Raw genomic sequence first — 20665 nt, forward strand, 5'->3', positions numbered from 1 at the left:
GAGAAGGTCTAATGGCACATAAACCACCTCCGGTTTTCACTCAGCAGATTCATGTGTTGGTGCAATTTTCATAAATGAATAACTATATTTTCAATGAATGGTGCTTTAAAGTGACAGGATTCATGTGACAGCTCTTTGTTTACAGTGTTTTATACAGCCAAAGTTCAGCTTAACTTCCGGGATCCGGTATGAATGTAAAACAGGTGTAATGCGGATTGAATCTGCTTATTAAAATCATCGCGCACTGATGAATGCATTATATTTAATAGATTCAAGAAACATTTCAAGGTAGGAACAACTCGAGTCATTACAATTTCGATTGAATGATTTTTAAACAGGTCCTGTTTCACCGACGAGCAGACATGACAAAGTAGGCTAAACAAGTAAATAAATCGATTATCAGTTATAATGATTTTAATTGTTTGTGTATTTATATTTCAGTTTGGAAAAGGACAGAATAACCGTACATAATTTACCTGCAGATGAGACGAGATCTTCTTTTAAAAAGCAATGGATTCGACAGGTATGTTATTGGCAGCATGAATTCTGAGGTCTGTTAAAGCATGTCCGGGTCACATTGAACCCCCAAATTAGAAATTGTATACACGCACACAGAGAGACACACACTGAGACATTTTAAAACCATTTTGATATTACTAGTTAATCAAAATTAAACCCTTCCCATTATTGTTAAATGCAGAATATGTTGAATTTTACTGAAAATATAGGAGTAAGATGGGGTACCTCAGGTAGTGGGCCAACTTACCCCTATTTTATATTTTACATTTTGTGCTATAACAACTAAATTAGCAAATGTCCCTATTTATTTCCTATAATAACGCATTGGCTGATGCATCATCATCATGTACATGCTAAACTTATATCTAAACCTCATAAATCTGATTGGTTGATTAAAATGTTGTTCCAGGATTAACAAAAATGTTGTACTTGGTAAAAACACACACACACACACACACACACACACACACACACACACACACACACACACACACACACACACACACACACACACACACACACACACACACACACACACACAAAAGATTGGTAGCCTATTTAACAGAAATTATGTTCTCAAACATCACCATTGATGCAATTGTCCAACACAAACAAATAATACATTTGGATTGAACTTCAAATCCATTTTTGTCGTCACACTGCAGAAGCTACCAAAGGGAAGGAGAGTGTTCAGAAAAGATCTCCTCTGGATCTCCTTATGAACCAGCTCAGAAGGAAAGCCTCTTTCACGGAGAGAAAGAAACCAGCAGTGGGTCGCCTCTTCCGCCCATCGGAAAGCAGTGACAAGAGAAGCAGCAACATACCTGAAATGAAGGAATCAGAGGCCAGTGAAGGCAAAGAAAATAACGACCCTGGGAAAGGTGGGCATTAGATTAGACATTTAGGAGATATAACGATGTGAATGTAAATGAACAAACCCTTGTTTTCCTTTAGAGATCAATAACACGGATGATGAGACCGGCTCTGTTGTGGGCTGGGGTCGGGTGAAGCAATTCGTTCAGAAGCTTGGGAAAACCCCTCACAGTCAGAATTTGAGCCTGAGCCACTGCGATCTGACAGCCACAGATGTGGTGGAACTAGGTGGGTGTTGTTATGACATAATGGTTTTCACACAGTAACATACACAAGACCGTACATGTGTCTGGATCGCTAATCACCGTTTTGCCGTTGTCTCAGCCACCTTACTGCCATTTGTGGCTCAGCTGGAGGTGATGGACCTGTCCTGGAATGATCTGGTTGGAGGCTCCCTGAAGGCACTTACTGTCCACCTGCAGCATGTAGAGAAGCTGAGAGTGATGAAGCTGTGTAACTGCAGATTAACAGCTCAAGACCTCACTGCTCTCGGTACTGGAAGTATTAATTTATTATAGAAAAAACTATATAATTAAACAAATAATTAAACATCTATCTATCTATCTATCTATCTATCTATCTATCTATCTATCTATCTATCTATCTATCTATCTATCTATCTATCTATCTATGTCTGTCTGTCTGTTGTTCTATCAGCTGTCTATCCATCTATCTATCGATCTATGCATTTAATAAATGTATTATCATGACTTAAAAGGGTGTTCACCCAAATATAAATATATCATAATTTACTCACCCTTATTTTGTTCGAAACATGTATGACTTTCTTTATTCTGTGGAAGATATTTTGAAGAATATTGGTAACCAAAGAGTTTTGGTCATGCAATGGGAACCAACAATCTTTGGTTGCCAACTTTCTTCAATATATCTTCTTTTATGTTCTACAGAAGAAAGTAAGTCAAACAGGGTTGAAACGACAGTGAGTAAATTATGGCAGAATATTCATTTTGGGTGAACTACCCCTTTAAAAGACCTTACAAAAAAATGCACAATTAAAGCTGAAACCACACACATGAGCTAAAATACTAAATATACACAAAATATAAAGACTTTTCTTTGTAAAATCATATCTGAAATCTTGAAATTTAAGGCTGAAACAATTTTAAACAACTGGCAAACCTCTCCTAAAATGATATTCCAGGTGAGGCTCTTGACTGCATTCCTCTAATAGAGGTGCTAGATTTGTCCTGGAATACTGGCGTTGGTGCAGGAAATTTCAGACACTTCACAGAACACCTCCAACCTGAAAGCACACTGAAAGAACTCCGCCTGGTGGACTGTCAGCTCTCTGAGACAGACTTTACAGCTCTGAGTAAGACTTGCTTTCTATAAACCTCATTTAAGGATTTCATGTGTCATCAAAGACTATGAATTTTATTTTTTTGTGGCAGTGGTGGACTAGGTACACAAACCCAGCACTTGAGTTAAATATACAGTACATACTTTGATGAAATATAACTCCAGTAAAACTTTACTTCTTTTAAACTTATATTTGAGTAATGTTTTTAAAATTAGGGGAAATGTGCTTAATTGTCATAGTCACAATGGCAAAAATCTTAAAGGTCCTTAATTTTTTATTTTATATATATATAAAATTATTTTTTTACATTTATTTTAAGAAGAAATAACCCAGACTTGTTCTTGGCAGCTTTCTATTACAATTTATTTGTTTCTTATTCCTGCTGCTCAAAATACCTATAAAGAGCGAGGCCAGCCAGATAGGAAAGTCAGACATTATTATGAATTATTAGGAGTCAGCGTATTCAAGCTCTGAGGATCTGGATCTTATTACTCCTGGTTCTTAGCTCATTTTGAGTCGGACTAGATTGATTCAGTGATTTGTAAAGTTGAGATTCGCTCTGACCGGATCACTAAATCAATCAGACGATTGAACAAATTATTCATTCACTTTTATTTGCGAACTTGTTCATAGAAAATAATCGGCTCAAACCAATTGTTCCCAAATCGGACATCATTTTCAGGTCTGATTTATTTCACTTCGAAATAACTGTATTTGGTTTCTGAATATAGTAAAACATCAGATATTAGTTTATAAAATGAAAATACTCTGATACAGTGCTATAGACACTTGAGAATTTACTGTTAGTTTTTTTTAATGTTCACCTTTGCTTTTGGGTTTTAATAAACTGGGAATTCAGAATAAGCCTATAATGAGTCATGATTTGTTAACAACAGGATATTTAATCAATTTCCTTTTAAAAGCGCTGACATTTTTCTTCAGGCGAGGCTCTTCCCATGTTGTCTAGTTTGGAGGAGTTCGATCTGTCCAATAACAAGCTATCGATCAAGGGAATGGAGAACCTCAGCTCCTCTTTAGGCTCGACCCCACGTCTGAAGACCCTAAAACTGAGCATGTGTGGACTCAATAAAGACAGTCTCAGTGTCCTGGGTAAGAGTGATGATGAAACAAAGCCTTAAATGGACTAAGCAGTCAAACATAACTATTTGCAACACCATGAGCACACACTTACATTACCTGCCAGGAAGCTCAAAATGCAGACTGGGATTTCCGTGATAACTGAGTAACCATTTTAATTATAATTTTGAAGAATAATTTGTTTTGTGAAATGTTAAAAGGCCAGGCACTCAGGTTCATCCCCGCACTAGAGCACTTCGACCTGTCGTGCAATAAGGAAGCAGGTGGAGGTCTTGCCACACTGGTCACTAACCTAACTCTCCTCACACACTTGAGAAGTTTGAGTATGCATCTGTGCTGTCTAACAAAGGAGGATGTGTTGGCTTTAGGTAAGACTAGTTTACACATTTTTCCTTTCAGCTATTTTTATGTGATTTTGGGATATTGCACAAAAAAATGCTGTATGGAAACGCAAAGATGTATGGAAGCTGTTTCCTCTCCAGAATATATATATAAAAAAGTTAACTCAATTGCGAGTTTATATTTCGGAACTTATTTTCTAAGATTTGTGGGATATAAACTAACATTCACGAGTAATAAATTCGCAATTCTGAGAAAAAAAAGTTATAATTGCGAGTTAATATCACAATTCTATGTTAAATTCAAAGTTAAATTCCCAACTTTGGATGGAAACATAGTTACGGTTGATTTGAAGTTACTCTTTTTGATTTAGTCTTCTCTTTTGAACTTGCTTTCTCAGTCCAGGTAGCTCCATCTCTCAAAGAGCTCAGAGAGCTGGATTTGTCGTCCAATAAAAGTGTTGGAGATACACTCCAGAATCTTCTGCAAAACCTCCCTCTTTCTCAGATGACCAAACTTCCACTGAACAACTGTGCTTTGAGCACACCTGCATGCCATGATCTTGGTATGATCCCAATGCAAATTCAGAAAACACTAAACTTGTTTTTGTTTTAAATGAAAATATGCATGTATGTTTCTGGAATTACTAACAGCTACCGCAATGCAGAAGCTACAACAGCTTGAAAGTCTGAACCTGTCGTGGAACAAGTGTGTGGGGGAAAATCTGAGGCAATTTCTGGAGCCTTTGCAGTCTGATTGCAAACTACAGGAACTCAGACTGAGTAGCTGTAATTTAACCACTGAAGATTTGCTACATCTAGGTCAGTTTTGGTCAAAGAGTGTTCAATTATACACTACACAACTTTTTACAGATTTTTGTTTGGACGAGACGATGCTAGTTGCCTAAATCAGAGCCATTTTGCAGATATGAGTTGAAAAATTTCACAGAAAATCACAGACTAATCTAGACTATTCTAAATCTACTTAATGTCCTAATTGAACTAAGGCCTGATCCTGGCTTAATCTACACCCAGTATGTGAAACTATGAAATATTATTTTAATTTGTCAAGCATCTCCTAGCATTGAACTGCATGTTTCTGTGAGAGTTTGTTGTGTTCGGAACAACTTCAAAGTCTGGTAGTGTGTGATCCCTCAGTCATTTAGTATATGATTCCCAGTTTTTCTCTGTAACTATTTACAAAGTCTGCAAATGGTATGATGCCTAGTGTAATCTGTTCAGATTTAAAAAGTCGTGAAGTGTAATCTATGAGGATTTTTTTGCGAACTGTTGTGATCTTGCAGAATCTGCTTGCCAGCGTGGAGTTCTTTCCCATCTGAAGCAGCTGGATTTGTCCTACAATGGCAGCGTCGGGGATGGCGGTTGGACGTCTCTTTTTGGGAAGGCTGCTGGTCTAAAGGGACTGGAGGAGCTGGATGTCAGTCTGCGTCCTTCTGCATTCCTCTCCGTCTCCCCCTGGCTGCCCGCCTTGTTGGAAGCCCTTCCACATCTCTCCTCCCTCACCCGTCTATCTCTGCAGCATTGGGCTCTGAGTTCAGCTGAGAGGGAGAAGCTGGAAAAAGTTCTTAGCAAGAAGAACGTCATCCTGGAATGTGACAGAACGGCTTCGCCCACACCAAAGGCAGCAGGTTAACAAGCATTTCAAACGCTTTGGCAATTACGGTTTTCCAAGTAACTGAAGTTGCAAATCAAGATGTTACTGAGAATTATGTTGATCAAAAGGCATTCTCCTATTTTGTACCTTTTTTTTAAAATCAATTTTTATTGTATGTATTTCAAGATTATTATCTCACAAATTATCATATTAAAAAAAGGGGATGTTTTATCAGCATAGCATTGAAACTCATTACCATAGTTAACATAGTTGCACTAAGTATATGAACTGACAGTTTTGAATGAAGTAATCATTGTTATATTCTTTTGTGTCCTTTCTCATTTACATAAAAAAAGAGATTGTTTTAAAATGAACATGCTAAATCAACAAAATCTCTCTGGCTTTTATCTGTCCTGAAAAAACTGTGGAAAATTTGCATGTGACACCCAATACAGCGAAGACTAAGTGTCAGAGCAAACCATTTACATAAATGACGTGTTTTCGCAAACATCATGGCAGCCTGTGACATTTCCACGCACTGGACACATGGACACAAAGATGTAGGCTGTTATCTAAAACACTAACCATGTGATTAACTGTAATAAATACAAATGTAACCAACAGTGCTGTTGATTATTTTGCCTGTCAATTAAAAAAAAAAAGTCACACTTAAAGGGATAGTTCACCCAAAAATTAAAATTTGAAAGTTTCTTTCTCTTGTTGAACACAAAAATATATTTTAAAGAATGCTGGTAATCAAACAGTTGACAGCACCCATTGACTTCCATAGTAGGAAAAAAAAATTATATGGAAGTCAATGGTTACCGTCAACTGTCTGCTTACCGACATTCTTTAAAATATCTTCATTTGTGTTCAACAGAAGAAAGAAACTCATAAAGGTTTGTAACAACATGGGTGAGTAAATGATGACAAAATGTAAATTTTTGGGTAAACTATTCCTTTAAGTTCAATGTAAATGTGTCTTACTCTGAAGCAGCAACACATACTTTCGGACAAACCCAAAAATCGTGAATTGTTTCATGAATGTGAGTCTGGGTAGATCTGCAGAGCCAATGAATCTGACGCCATCAGGCCCCGTGCTGAATTACTCGAGTCTCCATCCCCATATCTGGATCTCCAATAGTAATGTCTGCATAAACCATGAGACACTTCTGCCAAGAAAACATGACCATCCACCTCATAGGGAGAAACATCTGTGTGTTCCTCCAACAGCCGCCCGCTGCTTATCAGCCGTGAGAAAGCCTGATTATACAGGCAGAGAGAACATCAAGACATTTGAATGCTGAACACTGTATTTCATAATGCGAAATTCTATAGATTCTCACCATGCAAACTGGCTCCTCAAGTTTGTTCCCCCATATGTAAATGTGTGTGAGACAGGAATTCACACTCATTGCCTTGTTGAGGGACATAAGACCTTTTTTTCCAATGTTGTTGCTGGTAACAGACAATCTAGGAGGCAAAAACGACACCAGATAAGTTGGACAGCACGAAGAATGGAAATATTGTTGTGTAAACTTAATAGTTTAGTTTGATAAATAGGAGGACACTTACGCTTTGAGTTTGCTGTGTGGCAGCTTGATAGCTTCACTTAGATACACCGCACCATCATCCTCAATGCGATTGGAAGAAAGATCTAGAATCTCCAAAGAGCGACTTTGTTTCAAAACCTCTGATAAGCATTTCGCTCCATCCCGTGTAATTCTGTTACTGTTAAACAAACAAAAAAGAAGCAGAAATGTTTTTTTTCTGTGAAGCACACAAGGAGTGTCATGTGGTGATCTCTGCCATCCAATGACAGTAAGAAAACATCATTAAAGAATCATACAATTCCAGACAATTTTGTCGTTTTTCACTTCTGGTCACTTAAAAAAAAAAAACCCCAGCTACTATTAAAACTATTAAAACCTTTGCTATTGACAGAAGAAAATAAGTCATACAGATTTCGAAAGACATGAGAGTGGGAAACCAGTGACATAATTGGTTTTGTTTGTTTTTTTGGGAGAGCTATGCCTTTAAGATTAGAGAATTATGTGCATGAGTGTATACCAGCGAAGATCCAAGTAGCATAGAGAGGTGTTTAACTTCAGAGCTTCACACAGCCTCTCTACACAAGTATCAGTCATGTCATGCTTTCCCATGTGCAGCTCCCTCAGTGTCTTATTCACCACCAGCATCTGTGCCATATGGACTGTTGTTTCCTCCTGTCAATAAAGTTACGATTACTTTAACCAATAACAAAAAGACTTTTACCATATATTAATCATAAAATGAGTATATCGAAGCACATACCTGAAGACTGAAAATAAGAGGTCGACTAACATTAATGGCACGGATTCCTCTGTTGATCTTCAGGACGATGGCAAATGCTATTACACTTTGTGTAGCCTAGAAAACGAGCACAATACTTCAAATGCAAATTACATTTATTTTGTGATTATATTTGTGTTTGGAAAATTTACCAGATCACAGTCTGAGACATCTACTTCTTCTAAAGTGGCATTAATCTGCAACATAGCAGCCAGTTGCATGCCACCTTTATTTCCAATCTTATTTCCCGTCATTCTGAGTGTCTTCAAACTTCTATTTTTCTGTAAAATTAACAGAAAATACATGCACTGTAAAAAAAATCTACTTAAAAACTTCAGTTCAATTAAATTATATTAAACTGACTGAAGAATTGAGTTTAATCTTGTATAACTTCTCATTTAACTTATAAAAAAAATATTTTGACGAGTTAAAGAAATGTAAAAATGTAATGACTTACTGATCATATCATTGGCATTCATTTTAAATCTATAATTAATGCATAAATAAATGTTACATTTTAACATTAAAGGGGTCATGACATGGTTTTTTTTATTTTATTATTATGTTCCCTTAGGTGCAAATATAGTATTACTATTGTTTTTTTTACAAAAAACTTTTAAAATGTAGTGATTTATGACCTTTTCCCACCCTGTTTCTCATCCTCTGATTCAAACAGCCTGTTTTGGGGGTGTTTCCCCTTTAAGAGTTCAGTGTTAACGCCCACTGTTATGATTGGCTAACGTCAGTGCCTATGCATCAATTATTAACGCCCCCAGCCAGAACATTTGCGTATTCAGCGTATTTAAAAAGTAGTTTAAAGTTTTAAACACATTACTTACAGTTTGCGTCGTCGTTGTTGAGCCCAGAATAGTCGGCAAGGACTTATCTTTGAGCAACAGTTTTCTGGCAAAGCCAGCATCATTTTGGGATTTGTTCTCAAAACGGTCATCCTTCAAATGTATCTACAAACGCTTAAACTAACACTGCCGTGACTGAGACGTCCGCAAAAAATAAAGTGCATCCATTTTTCCCTGACGACTGGATCTTTCGCAGCGTATTCAAAGATGTTGTTTGTCCACAGCCAGGAACAGCACATCTGTGGCATCCATTTCCCTGTACACAGACCCACTCGCGCTGTCCGTCGACTGAACACTTGTGAGGCGCGCGGCGCGCGGGCGCGACAACGATACGAAATGAGCGTAGTTGCCTTGCGCTTAAAGCGTAACTGTCTTGTGCCTGGAGGCGGTCATATGCAAACGCTGGTACGTCACTTCGTACCGTGACGTCACTTCTTACCATGAATCCAGAACGAGCTGTATTTAGAGCTTGATTAAATAAATGATTCGTTTATAATGGGGAGGACGTCTTAAGCTATGAAACTTGCAGGACGTTTTAATGGTACAAAGACCTCTTATATACTAAAAGATCAAGGCAAATTTGGTTTCTCATGTCATGACCCCTTTAATTATAAATCCAAATTAGCCACACTTACATGCAAACTTTTTGCTATCACTTCTGCACCATCAGCCTCAATGTTATTACACATCAGATCAAGAGATTGAAGGGACTTACTCTCCTGTTAAAATGACAATATTTCTTTAAGGTTCTCAAGTTTTCAGTTCGGTTGAAAATAGAAAGCTAAACAACTGGTCTTTAGGAAAACTGATGATTTAACATAAGTTACCTGAATGAGGTTCGCAACATAAACAGCTCCTTTATCTGTGATACAGTTGTATCTAAGATCTAAACCTGCAATGAAGTTTACTTTCAGTTCATTATGAAATCATTTTAAATACTTGATTGGTTGATTTGGTGACATGACGCACGGCACCACACAAACGATTAGGTATGGGTTACAATAAACTTATATTTGCAGACTGCAGTGGTTTATGATTTGCATGTCTAACCTGAAACTGTTTTGGGTTGGACGAGTTAATATTTACCCTTTATAGCTGAATTTCCCACGAGTGTTTTTGACAAGACCAGCACATCGTCATCTGTCAGTCTGTCTCCATTCTTCAGTTGATCATTACCTGTTAGTTTGAGTGAGCCATCGCTGAATAAAAACACCAACAACATAAATGAACATGAAACAGCCAAAATGAGAAATACCTTTATATTTTACTTTTCAAACCAACCTGCTGTCTTCCAAAACTTTCAAAACACACATATTTGGGGGCTGCTGATCTTCAGCACATACAGTTAAATATCGATTCATAAAGTCCACCATGCTTAACGCTCTGAGAGGCTAACTTTGAAGTTGCTATGCCAACATGGAATGCGCCTGCGCAAGAGCGACATCTTCAGGTCGTCTGCGACTGCTCTGCTCTCTATTTATTCACTATATAAAAATGTGGTTAAAGAAACAAAAAGGCCTAGTTTCACAGACAGGGCTTAGATTAAGCCGGGATTAGGCCTTTTTTAAAGTTTAATTAGGACATCTAAGTAGCTTTAAAATGTACATCTTGAGACAAAACAATTGCACTGACATATTTTAAGACCAGTGCAAGTTGCTTTCAGTTAAACATGTATTTTAGTCTGGGCTGGGACTATCTTAAACCTAGTCAATGAAATGTTATACGTCACTGAGAATAAGTTAAATATGCCTATTCAATCTTTGTTCACTGATTATCTTCTTCATAAATGCATTTATACAAACAAGTAGGCCTGTTCAAAATATATGAATGATTAATTTTTGACTACTTAAAGTCTACAATAAAGGGACAATTCTCAAATGGTCCTAAAGTATTATTGGGCCTATAATAAAAATGTTGAGCCACCTGTAAATTATATAGCATTCACAAATGCTGTTAGGTAAATTACATTGAATAAAAAGCTAAAATATCATAGTAAAATTCTTGTAAATGTAAGTGTTTTTAAATTTGTCTTTTTTCTCTTTAAAATCTTCCCAGGGGGCAGAAAACTTCCACTAGTTAAAGAATCAACCTTATATATAAAAAGTGGTATAATAATATTGAACATATGTCTGTGGTCACACTCAGGTCCAATTCTCACGATAAACTACGACTTTCGCCTCAGTAAACTCCTAATTGCTGCTTATTAATATTTAGAAAGGTAGTTGTTAAGTTTAGATATCGGGGATGTAGAATATGGTCATGCTGAATAAGCTATTAATATGTGCTTTATAAGTACTAATAAACAGCCAATATCCTATCCTAGTAATATGCATGCTAATAAGCAACTAGTTAATACTGAGAATTGGACCTTAAACTAAAGTGTTACCCCGCAGTCTTCACCAATGAATGTATTACTCAGAAATATATATTAACCACAACACATATTCAGACGTGAGATGATTTATTATAAAAGCTGCCCAGTTTGTTAGAGGACTATTTCACATAATATATGAAATGTTTCAGAGACTGGGTCATATAACATTATAGGTATTTACATGTTTCTAAAAGACAAACGCATAGTTCAAAAAAAAAAAAATCAGAATGAGACAAGTCAGTTGTAATGTATAGCCGCACTGTCCTTTCAATTAAATAGAAAAATCTTTTTTTAAACATATGAGCCAAAATGCTTTTTCTAAGCACAGCATTTTATATTACAGCTAAACCTACGTTTGGCCTTCCCTTCATTTCAGAAAATACTTTATGCCTTTAATGATCCAGATTCTGCAGACTTTAATAAGAAAAAAAAGAGAAGCCTCACACGCTCACACGGTAGCTTTGTATAACTGCTAAGAGTTTGTAATTCAGATGATTAGAAAACAATCATGACAAATTGCTTCCGCACTGGCGTGACTGATCCTACCTTCAGTCTTCACTTCATGGAGAAAATACACTTAAAATGGAAGTAAAACCTGGTATTTTAATCAATGGTCTGAACGATAACAATCTGCGTGTGCTCCATCTCAGCAGACGCTGGGATTTCGTACTGTTCCACAACGTAGCTGACTTGCTCGCCAGATTCTCCGTGTTGGATGAGAACCGGCGCTTCGGATGAGTCCGCGTGCTGGAAGATCATGGAGGGCTCTGAGCCGTCGGCATGCTGAATGATCATCTGCGGCTCTGCCGACTGTTGGATGATGAGCTGGGCTTCGGGGGGCAAAATTGGCAACTGGGACTCCATCTGAATTTCATGGTCTTGGGAATCGATAAGGGCAGAGCGCACACGTGCAATCAGGCCCTGGTGGTCGATGGGGATGTTGAGAGGACACTGCGTCGGGTCGCTTTTCACAGTCTGAGTCTGCTCTTGTTCAGGAAGAACTGAAAAGTATGTTTTAAAATAGACATTTAGATGAATGGATAGATCACTTCAGCAATAATATATGATTAAACAAGAAATAACACACACCATTATGCTTCAAAAGGCTGTGCTTCTTCAAGCTATATATGTCTGAAAACATGTTCCCACACAGGTTACACCTCACTTTTCTCATACCTAAAGGCAAAAAGGACCTAAATAAATCCATATTTGGACATACAAGGTTTCCATTTTGAAAACCCGCAACTTGTTAAATTTACCGTTGTGGATGTCCATATGTTTTCGAAGTTCACCAGCAGTTAAGCAAGGTTTTCCGCAATCCAAGCATATATATGGAGTCACACCTAAAAATGGAGTGCATTGATTAAAAAAAAGTCATTTATTAAACGGACTCCAAGTGGCGTCGACATGTTAGCAAATCACTCCAGAAAATGCTGACAGATTTTATGAATACATTATAAACCCACCGGTGTGTTTCCTGGTGTGAGCGATGAGAGAGCTGGACACAGCGAAGGCCATGCCGCAGGTGTCGCAGATGTACGGTTTCTCTCCCGTGTGTCGTCGCTTGTGGTACATTAGAGTGCTGGCCTGTGTGAAGCGCTTCCCACATTCTCCACATTCATACGGCTTCTCACCGCTGTGCTTTCTGAGAGCAAACGGGTAAGAAAGAGAAGTTGATGGAAACTTATTGACCAATAAGATAATTATTATTTTTATGTTTTAGTGTCCAAAAATTTATTTAACCAGATAAAACATTCATTGTGAATATTTTATCATAGTAACATTTAAAACATTTTTGATTTACGCAATTTTTTCACTAAGACTCACTCACAAATCATGTTTAAGTGTAATGTTATCAATGAAAATGAACTGGAATTGTACTCATGAATTGCACTTGATACCTTATGTGAATTTTTAAATTGCTAGATGTGGCAAAAGCCGCTCCACAGAAATCACATTTATGTGGCTTTTCTTCTCCGTGATGCATGCGGCAATGATAGACCAGCTGACACTTCTGAGCAAAACGTGCATCGCAGGACGTACAATTGAAGGGCTTCTCTCCTGAAAACAGCACAGAACATGCATCACTCCACATAAACCTATAAACAAAATTATGACACAGACACTGCAGTTCAAAAGTTTAGGGTCAGTAAGATTTTTTTTATTTGAAAGAAAATTTTCTTCAGCATGGATGCATTAAATTGATCAAAAGTGACAGTAAATACAATAATAATATCCCAAAATCATTTCTTTTTCAAATAAATGCTGTTTTTTTACTTTCTATTCATCAAAGAATAATCATGAAAAAATGCATCAAGGATTCCACAAAAATACTAAGCAACTGTTTTCAACATTGATAATAAGAGTTGTTTCTTGAACAGCATATTAGAATGATTTCTGAAGGATCATGTGACGCTGAAGAATGAAGTAATGATGCTGAAAATTCAGATTTGCCATCACAGGGACAAATTACATTCTAAAATGTATTTAAAATGTAAGATAGCTATTTTAATCTGTAATTATTTCATAATATTACTGTTTTACAGTATTTTTTTTTTATCAAAACACGCAGCCTTAGTGAGCATAAAAGAGTCAAAAAATCTTACCGACAACCAAACTTTTGAATAGTAGCATGTATGATCACCAAAAATTATAATATCTTACTATAGTTGTATTAAATTGTCATAAAGACTATGGAATAATCAAAGAGATTTAGTGTATTAATGCAGTGTAACAGCTTCATGTGAGAGGCGTACCTGTGTGTATGCGCATATGGGTCTTCAGCTGGTTGCCCTGTCTGAAGGAGCGGGTACACAGCTGGCACTGATAGGGTTTGAGGCCCTTGTGTATGCGCATGTGTCTGCGCAGACTGCTCATCTCAGAGAAGAGGTTCCCGCAGATGTTACAAATAGGCCTGTGTTTGTCCTGCAAAGGTTTCACTTCCTCTTCTCCTGCCCAGTCCTCGTTGTCATTGCCAAATTCGTCATCCTCTTCGTCGTCGTCATCGTCCTCATTACTAGCTTGGCTTTCTTTCAGCTTTCTACTCAAGCTTCTCTTTCTGGTGCTGGCGCGGATTTTCTTCGCAGCACTTGACTCTGAATCTTCTGTACCTTGAGATGAGCCTTCTTCAGTGTGTTTCTCAAAGTCTTGGTTCGCTTCTTCACCAGCTTCTTCTCCACTGTTCTCTATTGGATTTGAAGATTCGGGTGTCTCAGAAGAAAGGTGCTTGGAACGAGGTCTTCCTCTTTTACGACCGGTCCCTTCGTTCTCTTTTGTTTTTGCAGTTTCTGAGCCGTCTTCTGTGTTTGTGGTCTCAGCATTTGTAGTTTGGTTCTCAGTGGATAACGGCTTAGTCCGTGGTCTTCCTCTCCCTCGCTTGGAAGCCGCAGCTTCACCAGGGTTCTCTGTATCAGTCTTTTCCTTACCGTCATCTTCCTCACCAGCATTCACAGCATCGTCTTCAACAACCTCTGTTTCTTGAGTGTCTCCTTGTTCTTCGTCTCCTTCTGCTTCCGATGGTAGGGGTCTAATCCGTGGACGTCCTCTTTTGCGGGTAGAGTTCTCCCCTTCTTGATCTTTGTTTGCTACAGAATCATCTTCAGCGTTGGCGGAATCATCTCTATCAGTGGACAAAGGCCTAATCCGCGGGCGACCTCTCGGTCTTCCGGATCCTCTCCCTACAGAGCTGCTATTTGGATTTATGCTTTGCTGTGCTGGTGACTGATCAGTTGAATCGAAATTCAATGGCCTCACCCGTGGGCGACCTCTCGGTCTCCCCCGACCTCTTCCTCTGCCTCTTTGAGCAGCGATGGCCTCCCTCTCAACACCATCCTCATACAACCTGGTTTTGGGTTTCCTCCCTCTCTTGCCGATTCTCTGGGGAGTTTGTTCGCTGGACGACTGAGCTTCATCCGTAGACGCGGGATCATCCTGAGACCCATCTTCTTTCTCTCCCCTTAACCACATCCGTTCCTCCACCTGTGAGATCGGCTCTAAAGGTTCATAGTCATCTGGGCTCAGGGGGGAATGTGGATCTTCATACTGCATTTGTCTTGCGGGCGAGCCACCAGTTTTGAGATCTTCTTGGGATAGGGTACAGCGAGCCACAACCTCAGGCATCCCAAGATAAGATGCAGCTTTCTGAACACTTTCAATTTCTTCCCTGTAGACAACAAAGCACAACAAAAATGCTATCTTTCTCTCTTATATATAATACAATATAATAAAAGTTTATGTTTACGTAATATATATATGTGTGTACTGTGTATAATTATTTAGTATATATAAATACACACATATGCATGTATATATTTAAGAAATATTTGCATGTATATATATAATTTATATTATATATAAATATTTTATATATAAATAAAACATCTCTCTTAAGTATATACTATATATGCATATGTGTGCATTTATATATACAAAATAATTATACACAGTACACACACATATATTATGTAAACAAAAACGTGTATTTTGGATGCCCAGCACTATATATATATTTTAACATTTTAAAAGTCGGAAAAAAAATTCAGTAATGAATGTGAATTTATTTTACTCTGAAAAATTACTATTAGATTACTTTTTGAGACCTTGAAATTATGCTAAAATATATTACATTTAAAAAAAATGTCAGGTTTTCTATGTCAGTAGGAAGACTATATAGATGAAGAATTAGATTCCCATGAACTCACCCGTCCATATTCAATTCCCCGGTGTAAATATATGTTAGTAGTTTTTCAAACACAGCACTGCTCACTGACTCTGGGTCCAAAGTTATGGTGGCATCCTCTCTTCCGGCATCAATAGACTGTGTGGAGAAATACTCACTAAAGGCTGCCAGAACATTGTGGTGGGCTTGATACTGAGCCTGTCCTATTGCTACTGTGCAGTCACACAGAAAGCTTCTCTCACGTTGCCTCTTAAGCTGCTCCAGAAGAAACTCACTGTGAGTGATATGTGGCATGACGTGTAAGACTGCCAACCTGCAATGTCAAGAGCATCTTATAGTATCAGCCACTATAAAACTTCTTAAAGAGAAAGTCTGTCATCATTATTCACTTGCATTGCATCTTTTCCCCCCCATATAATAAAAGTGGTGAATTCTGCCACATAATAAAGGTTTGGAACAAACATGAAGATGAATAAATGATTATATAATTTTGGGGGAACTAGACCTATGATGCAAGTTTATATGTAATCGTTTTGTTAAGCAATAAACAAAACTAAAATAATTCACTTACCTCACGTAAATGTATGATGGTTTAAACCACACCCAGAAACCTGTTTAAATAAAACACACATGCATGTAAAAATTAAAGAACTGGTGCATATATAAAATAACCTATAACGCTAAATAAAATCTGCGATTGTTCAGACTTGACATCATCAGTTAGGGAAAATAAAAGTTCCCGCCCATTACTCAAAAGTTGGATGAAATAACAAGCTTGATGACAAACTATCATTGTTAAAAGACTACTCATAATATTAGAATGCACCCAATAATTGTAGTTGTAAATATGCATTAAAAATAGCTGAATGCATTAGTTACGGGATAAATGCAGCCACGAATGTTTGTAATTTTGACATGCAAAACAAAGGGCTCTTATTTCGAAAATGCTCGATCCGGTAGAGCGCGAGCCGCAATTCACAGGTTCGGTCTATGTATTACAAACACAACACAGAGACGTGCAATAATTATTTAAATTACGTGATTATTAAATATAAAGTTGAATTCGATTTTTTAAATAAAAATTCAGGTCTCACGTTATTTCGACAGTAGATTAAAATCTCTTTGCTTTGACGGCCATTTTCGAGGTCTTCAAGGGGGATTGGTCGGTGACGTCATATCCTCCTGTCTGAATTCTTTCCGGTGTTCGAAGTTGAACCAAAAAAAACAGCTGTAACCATTGGGTGGAGCCAAAGAGACACAGTACAGTAGGCACATGAATGGACCACTGGTGCATTCAAGGAGAAAAGCACAGAATTATTTTTTTACTCAAGTTCTTTTGAAACGGCATACTTTTATTTAATTACAATTACTGTAAATAAGCTTTTCTCTTTTTGCTCCATTATACTGGGCTTACAAGCCTAATTTTACAGGTAATTTCATTTATTTCGATATCTAAAGTCATTGTGAAGGTATCTCATCAGTCATTTGGAATATTAGATAAAAAATATTGTTGGGTTAATTATTCATGTATTATTTCAGGTAAACCTTCATAAATGTTGATGGTCGATGAGGAATGGTCTTTATTTCTAGACCCTTTCAACAGATTTTAGTTGCTACACTTTTAAAAAATAAAGGTTCCGAAAGGGGGTTTTCACAGCAATGTATAGAAGAACCATTTTGGGTTCTCCAAAGAACCCTTTTTTCTGTGTGATGAACATTTTAATAATCTAAAGAACCACAATAAAGAACCTTTAGTAGAATGGAAAGATTTTGTGAATGAAAAATGTTCTTCACATAGATTCCAATAAAGAACCTTTATTTTTAAGAGTGTGTGCTTAGAGATTGCAAAAATCTTGGGCTTTACCAGACATCGCACCCAGCAAAAACTCATTTCGCTCACTATCCAAAAAATAGTTTTGTAAACTTTTGTAAATTTGCTATTGATTTTGATCAAGCAATTAGCCAGCAGTGGCATTTACATCACCAAGGTGACATTGAACCAAAAAATGTGGTGAAGCTATACTGAGATACTTTACTCTCTAACTTATATAACATTATTAGTAATGTTTGTTTTGTAATAATACTTAACTGCCTACCATGGTTATATGACTGTAAAACAGGTTATGTCACTGTCATTTGGTCACGAGCAGTGGAGGACTCAAGAATTACATCATTTAATCTCTACAGCCCTGATTGTCTGATTATCAGTTGAATGAATAAGGGACCGAATCACCTGATCCACATTAGTATAAACCATTCTGTCACTGTTTAAAATAGGAAAGGTTTATGTAAAAATGACAAAAAAAGAGACACAAACAGCACACACCTTGTCTCTGCAGTACTACTCCCATGATATCTATTTACATAATCAGCTGCTTCTTGTTACAACACAATCTCAGTCTGTTATGAGCGTCTCTTCCTCTCTTATCAGCACACGGTTATTGTTCCAGCGCACACTCAACACCTTCAGCTCTGTGCCTAACAACATCTTCCTCTGAGACAGGTATTCACTTTGCATTATTATTATGCCTGTTTTGTGATATCTTTTTTTATTTTTGACTGTATAATATAATAATGTTTATATCATAATATTTTATCATAATTCTTTAAATTGTATTATTTTCTGTCTATACTTGTATTGTATTCTGTGTATTGTGAACCTGTGTTTGGTAAAACATTTTTTTAGGGCTACCACCTTCGTAAAAAAAAATGTTTAGGCAAAACTAAACAGTATTGATTTTATCCAACAAACTGAATTTATATAATTATATGATTTTATCCTCAGTAATTTAATCAATAAGTAGCTATTCAAAAAAATAGTTTTATAACATAGTTACTGCACGTGTACGCCACTGATTTGTTGTATTTTTGCAAACAGGTCCAGCAGGTTTGATAGCTTTAGAAAAACAAACAAAAAAAACATGCCATTCAAGGTCTAAAAACGCCTCACATGCTACATTTCTCAGGTTCACACGGAGAAACGCGAGATGTAGTGAAATCTCCAGGAAATCTCCTAAAATAATTTCTGTTAACTTGAAAAGCCAATTTAAAAACGCGGAGAACTTGCGAGACACCGGGAGAAACAATGATAAGCGTGCGTGTGTGTGTGTGTGTGTCCCATTTTCTAGCAAGCCATTGTGCAGAAATCATACAAATCTCTCTTTAACACTGCCATTGTCACAATTGTGGCTAATACACTTGAGCTCATGACTCCTTAACTTTCTCGTGACAGCTGAGACAGCAGTTCTTGACATGATGGTCATGATTGTGTTCCTCATACCTCTTCTGCTTCCCTTGGCTTCTGGTCAGACTTTTCGTTGGGGCCCCTGCCCAACACCAATGGTACAGCCAAACTTTGAAATAAACAAGGTAGGACTATATAAATATATAGAATCTTAAATATATAGTTCATCCCCCAAACCTTTTATTAATCCCTTTACTTCCAAATCCAAATGCTCTTCTTTTGTTTGGTTTGGAATGACATGAGAGGGAAAAAAGAATGTACGTTTTATTTTTGAGTGTACTTGTGTTCTTAACATTGTACTGTCTGCTTATATGAGCTCTGCCTTTCATTTCAAGTACCTTGGAAAGTGGTATGAGATCGAAAAGCTCCCAGCATCCTTTGAGAAAGGCAAGTGCATTGAGGCAAACTACTCGCTAAGACCTGACAACACCATCGAAGTTCTCAATGTTCAGACATAGTGAGTAATTTATAGACCAAATCAAGTCTTTTGACTTCTAAATATGGTTTTCGTCACAATCATTTATCCATGTATTTATATAAAACAGCAAAGGAAAAATAAGAAAAGCAGAGGGCACAGCAGTCGTTCAGGACATGAGGGAGCCAGCAAAGCTTGGAGTCAGTTTCTCCCACTGTAAGTCCATCAATGTTTTCAAATCTAGAACATGAATCTCTTTTCTATTGTTTTCAAGTGTGAATAGCTCTTTTCTTTAAATTCACTTTCTGTGAAATTCTTTTTCAGTCACACCCTACGCCCCATACTGGGTCCTGTCCACCGACTACAACAGCATTTCTCTTGTTTATTCGTGCACTGATGTCCTCAGGCTGTTTCATGTGGACTTTGCCTGGATCCTCTCACGCTCACGCATTCTGCCCGCAGAGGCCGTCTACCACGCCAAAGAGATCTTCTCACGTGACAACATCGACGTGAGCAAAATGATACCCACAGATCAGCAAGGATGCGATGGTCCTTTTTAAACAGTGAAAACTGAAATATATAATTTTGGTTCAGAACAGTTTGTGCCTTCACTGTCTCTATTATGAGTGAAAACAGCTTAAATTATCATTATAAAATTACTCCCGTTGCATAAAACTGCTGAACCCAGCCTGCAATATATAGTGCTCTATACATATTTTTGCACCTCTTGAAAAACAAATAAAAGCATAACCTTTTGCCAATTAAGTTTCCGATTGAAGTTCTCTGTGTCATGTGATTGCTGAATAATGATTTTAATAAACAGTTTATTTTGTGAACATACTAAAGTCCTGTCTGTTCTGCACAATTTGATATGTGCATTGGTCCTCAAAAGTGTATTTTCTATACCTTTTGGAATGCTTGGTGTTTAGATTTCCATTGGAATATTAATGAATTAAAAAAAGGAATTATGTTCTTGGAATCTAATGTTTTGTTTCGTTTTAT

The 20665-nt window shown here is 37.2% G+C and overlaps 4 protein-coding genes across 11 annotated transcripts; 2 read left to right on the forward strand and 2 right to left on the reverse strand.

Moving 5' to 3' along the window:
- Window positions 1-119: 119 nt before the first annotated feature.
- On the forward strand, window positions 120-6383 carry lrrc31 (leucine rich repeat containing 31). 4 transcript variants are annotated; one of them, XM_079602239.1, is made up of 11 exons: window positions 120-288; window positions 442-523; window positions 1185-1400; window positions 1474-1620; window positions 1717-1884; window positions 2555-2725; window positions 3656-3823; window positions 4012-4179; window positions 4551-4715; window positions 4804-4971; window positions 5454-6383. In XM_079602239.1, exons 2-11 carry the CDS (start codon window positions 511-513, stop codon window positions 5801-5803), a joined length of 1734 nt encoding a protein of 577 aa, XP_079458365.1. In that variant the 5' UTR covers window positions 120-288; window positions 442-510; the 3' UTR covers window positions 5804-6383. The 4 variants fall into 4 exon arrangements, with proteins under 4 accessions (XP_079458365.1, XP_079458366.1, XP_079458367.1 ...); XM_079602240.1 differs by having other exon boundaries at window positions 247-370; XM_079602241.1 differs by lacking the exon at window positions 120-288 and adding an exon at window positions 291-383 and having other exon boundaries at window positions 483-523.
- A 13-nt stretch (window positions 6384-6396) lies between these two features.
- Window positions 6397-10405, reverse strand: lrrc34 (leucine rich repeat containing 34). The gene is made up of 10 exons (XM_079602243.1): window positions 10234-10405; window positions 10039-10151; window positions 9780-9844; window positions 9588-9671; window positions 8248-8376; window positions 8078-8173; window positions 7835-7989; window positions 7340-7495; window positions 7111-7237; window positions 6397-7027 (listed from the first exon to the last, which is right to left on the reverse strand). The coding sequence occupies exons 1-10, from the start codon at window positions 10323-10325 to the stop codon at window positions 6803-6805; spliced, it is 1242 nt and encodes a 413-aa protein (XP_079458369.1). The 5' UTR covers window positions 10326-10405; the 3' UTR covers window positions 6397-6802.
- Window positions 10406-11382: 977 nt separating this feature from the next.
- On the reverse strand, window positions 11383-17271 carry mynn (myoneurin). Of its 4 annotated transcripts, none has more exons than XM_079602492.1 (9): window positions 17099-17271; window positions 16576-16615; window positions 16027-16317; window positions 14083-15488; window positions 13228-13387; window positions 12793-12971; window positions 12586-12669; window positions 12416-12502; window positions 11383-12327 (listed from the first exon to the last, which is right to left on the reverse strand). In XM_079602492.1, exons 3-9 carry the CDS (start codon window positions 16296-16298, stop codon window positions 11930-11932), a joined length of 2586 nt encoding a protein of 861 aa, XP_079458618.1. In that variant the 5' UTR covers window positions 16299-16317; window positions 16576-16615; window positions 17099-17271; the 3' UTR covers window positions 11383-11929. The 4 variants fall into 4 exon arrangements, with proteins under 4 accessions (XP_079458618.1, XP_079458619.1, XP_079458620.1 ...); XM_079602493.1 differs by having other exon boundaries at window positions 16884-17117; XM_079602494.1 differs by lacking the exon at window positions 12416-12502 and having other exon boundaries at window positions 11399-12327; window positions 17099-17265.
- Window positions 17207-20645, forward strand: apodb (apolipoprotein Db). Of its 2 annotated transcripts, XM_079602497.1 has the most exons (6): window positions 17207-17434; window positions 18436-18507; window positions 19237-19373; window positions 19584-19705; window positions 19794-19879; window positions 19988-20645. In XM_079602497.1, exons 3-6 carry the CDS (start codon window positions 19257-19259, stop codon window positions 20221-20223), a joined length of 561 nt encoding a protein of 186 aa, XP_079458623.1. In that variant the 5' UTR covers window positions 17207-17434; window positions 18436-18507; window positions 19237-19256; the 3' UTR covers window positions 20224-20645. The 2 variants fall into 2 exon arrangements, with proteins under 2 accessions (XP_079458623.1, XP_079458622.1); XM_079602496.1 differs by lacking the exon at window positions 17207-17434 and having other exon boundaries at window positions 18369-18507.
- The last annotated feature ends 20 nt before the right edge of the window (window positions 20646-20665 follow it).

This window comes from Phoxinus phoxinus (genome assembly GCF_949152265.1).
Source record: "Phoxinus phoxinus genome assembly, chromosome: 24".
Lineage (NCBI taxonomy): Eukaryota > Metazoa > Chordata > Actinopteri > Cypriniformes > Leuciscidae > Phoxinus > Phoxinus phoxinus.